General features: G+C 51.4%; 1 protein-coding gene across 2 annotated transcripts in view; it reads right to left on the bottom strand.

Annotated features, from left to right (window-relative positions):
* FLT3LG (fms related receptor tyrosine kinase 3 ligand) overlaps positions 1-436 on the bottom strand; it is a 9,798-nt gene extending 9,362 nt beyond the window's left edge. Inside the window, exons 1-2 of one of the 2 annotated variants that reach the window (XM_007463361.1) lie at positions 395-436; positions 18-84 (exon numbers count right to left, since the gene is read on the bottom strand). In XM_007463361.1, the coding sequence (XP_007463423.1) occupies positions 18-50 (33 nt within the window). In that variant the 5' untranslated portion in view covers positions 51-84; positions 395-436. Of the gene's footprint in view, positions 1-17; positions 85-394 lie in introns of those variants that run through there. The other variant, XM_007463360.1, reaches the window with a different exon arrangement.
* Positions 437-3,904: the final 3,468 nt, after the last annotated feature.

Here is a 3,904-nt window from a genome sequence, read left to right as displayed (position 1 = left end):
CCCCCAGGGATACGCACAGTTGGGCTCCAGGCTGGCGCCAGCACTATCATTTCGGCCCGGGGCCCCTCATGCCTGTGGCCGGATCTTGGAAGGGACAGAAGAGCGAGGCTCGGACCCCCGCACCCCAACCCCTTCCTTGCCCGCCCCTCCGCCCCTCCCTCGGTCCTTTGATGTGGCTAAGTTTCCGCCTCCTACTCTAAAGAGCTTCCTGCGAGAAGCACGGTTATGGTGGAAACTCCTCATCTCCCCTTCTAAGAACCCCGACGTCCGGTGCCCGCAACCCTCCCCGGGCCAGGGACCCAGGAACCCGACCCCCACCCCTCTCCGCTCAGCCCCAAGAGGGCGATCCCGGCCCCGCCCTTCGGGGACCAGGATCCCCTTTCTCCTCACGCACCAGGCTTGCCCCAGCTGGGTGTGGAAGGGGCCACGCCGGGTGACAGCCAGAGATCGAAAGTGAAAGGAAATATTGGGGGGGGTATAGTGAGCTGGGGGGGGGAATCGAGTTGGTGCAAGGGGCGCCACCTGGTGGTGACAGTGGCAGCTGACGCTGCAAAGGGCGCCTCAGTGGGACTCCCGCTCAAGCGGGCTGAGGTTGGGTTGCTCCCTGGGGGTGGGACGCAGTGAATGGGGAGCTGCGGTTCCAACATGGATCTGCCTCTAGCTAGAGCTAATCACACAGGGCCAGGGGGAGGTCACCCTGAGCCGTTCATCTTTGCCTTGAAACCTCAGCCCCAGCCCCCAATCCCGGTCACCTTCCACATCGAGGTAAGTGACAGCTCCATCCTTCCAGGTGTTCAGGCCCAAAGGCATGGAGGGGACTTGTGACTCTGTTTGCCTCTCACTGTCCGCTGACAGTCCAGTCCGTCAGCAAAGTTGTTGGCTGACCATCAAAATGTATCCAGAATCCGACCACCTCTCATCACCCCCACTGCCACCACCATCACCCACCTGAATATCACTGTTCCCTACTCACCTTATCAGCTTCCCTGCCTCAGCCCTCACCTGCCACAGCCTGTTCTCCATATGCAGCCAGAGGGAGCCTGTGAAGACCTAAGTGCCCTCACGTCCCTCCTCTGCTCCAACGCCACCGCCCACCCCCGTACCTGCCACAAAAGTCCAAGTCCTCACTGTGGCCTAGACAGATCTGCAGGATCTGGCCCTGTCCCCTCTCTCCTCTCTCCTCCCTCCTCACTCAAATCCAGCCAAGCTGGCCTAAGGCAGGCATGCTCCTGGCTCAGGGCCTTTGCACTGGCTGTTCTCTCAGCCTGGAATGCCCTTCCCCCAGATACCCACATGGCTCAACCTGATCCCATTCAGGTCTTTGCTCAACTACACAAGGCAAAGCCTTCCCCAACCACCCTTCTTCAAGCTGCACCCCCCTCCCAGCACTCCCACTCATCCCTGCTTTGCTCTCTCCCTTGTCACTCATGACCTTCTGACGCACCATTGCCATTTACTTTTCTTCTTTATTGTCAGTTGTCCCTATGAGGACGTCAGCTCTGGGAGGACCACGGTGAGTGTCCGCTTACCCTGCTGGATCTCCAGCACCAAGAACTGTGCCTGGCTCACGGCAAGTGCTCGATCAACATTTGTTAAATGAATGAACAAGTGGATCCTGGCCCCTTTGGCATTGTTGTGGTATATTGGAGAATGCATCTGGTCTCCAGCTGTTTCCTGAGAGACAACCTCTAAGTCGTTGGAACTTCCAGGTAAGTGATAGACTTGTCTTTGTTATTCATGGATGGGGGGCACTCCCCTACCACACCTGAGTTTACACTAATGAGGGACTCAGGATGGGGGCTGGTCAGGACCAGAAAAACCAGTCATGTGATTTGAGGGTTGGGGCTTGTTGGCACAGGAAGAAGTCTAACTTTCCAACCTCTCACCTCCAACCTCGAAGGAAGGGGAGGGAGGCTAGAAATTGAGTTCAATTTCTGTCTCCAACTTCACATGGCTTTCTCCTCTTCTGTCTTCTCTTTTGTCTCTTATAAGGGAACTTGTATTTAGATGTAGGGTCTACTTGGATAACCCAGTATATCTTGAGATCCTTGACTTAATTACATCTGCAAAGACTTTTTCCAAATAAGGTTACATTCATAGGTTCTGGGGTTAGGACATTATCTTTTGGGGGCCACCACTGAAACCACTAGTTCCCTCAAAGCTGTTTCTCACCTATGGAAACAGCATGTGCAAAGGCCACACTGGCTGTTTCCTCTGCCAGGGATGCTCTCCCACCACTTTTCTAACCTAATTAGGTCCTCATTGTCCTTCAAGACCCAATGCAATCACTAATCACCAGGGAAATGCAAATCAGACCCACAACGAGGTATCACCTCACATACCTGTTAGGATGGCTGTTATCAAAAAGACACAGATAAGTGTTGGAGAGGGTGAGGAGGAATGTAAACTGGTACAGCCACTATGGAAAAAGGTGTGAAGATCCCTAACAAAATAACAAATAGAGGGAATTCCCTGGTGGTCCAGTTGTTAGGACTCCACGCTTTCACTGCCTTCACTGCCAAGGGTGTGGGTTCAATCCCTGGTCTGGGAACTAAGAACCCACAAGCCACGCAGCGCAGCCAAGAACAAAAGAACAACAAAAAAAGTGTCCATTGGCTAATGGATAAAGAAGATGTGTGTATATACACACAATGGAATATTATTTGGCCACAGAAAGAAGGAAAACCTGCCATTAACCTGGAGGACATTACGCTAAGTGAAATTAGTCAAAGACTAATACTGTATGGTGTCACATATGGGGAATCTAAAAAAGTCAAATTAATAGACCCAGAGAGTAAAAGGGTGGCTGCCAGCAGCTGGGAGGTCAGGGAAACAGAGAGTTGTTGGTCAGAAAAGACAAACTTTTAGCTATGAGTGAGTTCTGAGGATCTAATGCACGGCATGGTGACTGCATTTAACAAGACTGTATGGTATACTTGGAAGTGGCTGAGTGGATTTTTTTTTAAGTAATTAATTAATTAATTTATTTTTGGCTGTGTTGGGTCTTCGTTGCTGCGTGCGGGCTTTCTCTAGCTGTGGCGAGTAAGAGCTACTCTTCATTGCGGTGCGCGGGCTTCTCACTGCTGTGGCTTCTCTTGTTGTGGAGCACGGGCTCTAGGCACGCGGGCTCAGTAGTTGTGGCACGTGGGCTCGGTAGTTGTGATGCACGGGCTTAGTTGCTCCGCAGCATGTGGGATCTTCCCAGACCAGGGCTGGAACCCGTGTCCCCTACATTCGCAGGCGGAGTCTTAACCACTGCGCCACCAGGGAAGTCCCATGAGAGTGTATCTCCAGTGTTCTCACCACAAATAAAACAGGTAAGTATGTGAGGTGACGGATGTGTTAATTAACTTGATTGTGGTAATCATTTCACAGTGCATATGTATGTTAAATTATCATGTTGCACACCTTAAGAAATAACATTGTAGAAATGAAATATATACAACTTTCAACTGTCAATTATACCCCAATAAGGCTGGGGAAAAAAAAACTCAGTGAAGTGGCATCTGCCTTGGGAAGATTCCTGCCATCTCTCTCGCCTTCACCTCATATACAGACACACACACACACTCAAGTTGGGAAAGGTGTCTTCTGGCCCCCAGAGTGCCCTGCGCTTCTATCGCTGCTATAGTGCTGTACCTGTCACCTTAGGTCACATCAGTGTCTTTCAGCCAGAGCTGAGCCTGCCTCTCCTCTGCTCACAGATCCTCTATGGCTCCCTAGTGCCCTTGGGACAAATTCCCAACCCCTGCTGACACCTTAATTTTAGCTCAGTGAGACCCATTTCAGACTTCTGACCTCCAGAGTTGTAAGATAATATGTTTGCATTGTTTTGTTTAAGCCACTAACTTTGTGGTCATTGTCACAGCACTGACCAGAAATGAATATACCTCTCATCCACTGC

This window comes from Lipotes vexillifer, unplaced genomic scaffold (genome assembly GCF_000442215.2).
Source record: "Lipotes vexillifer unplaced genomic scaffold, Lipotes_vexillifer_v1.1 scaffold802, whole genome shotgun sequence".
Taxonomy (NCBI): Eukaryota; Metazoa; Chordata; class Mammalia; order Artiodactyla; family Lipotidae; genus Lipotes; species Lipotes vexillifer.
The sequence above is the reverse complement of the archived record's forward strand: the minus strand, read 5'-3'. Positions and strand labels throughout refer to the sequence as shown.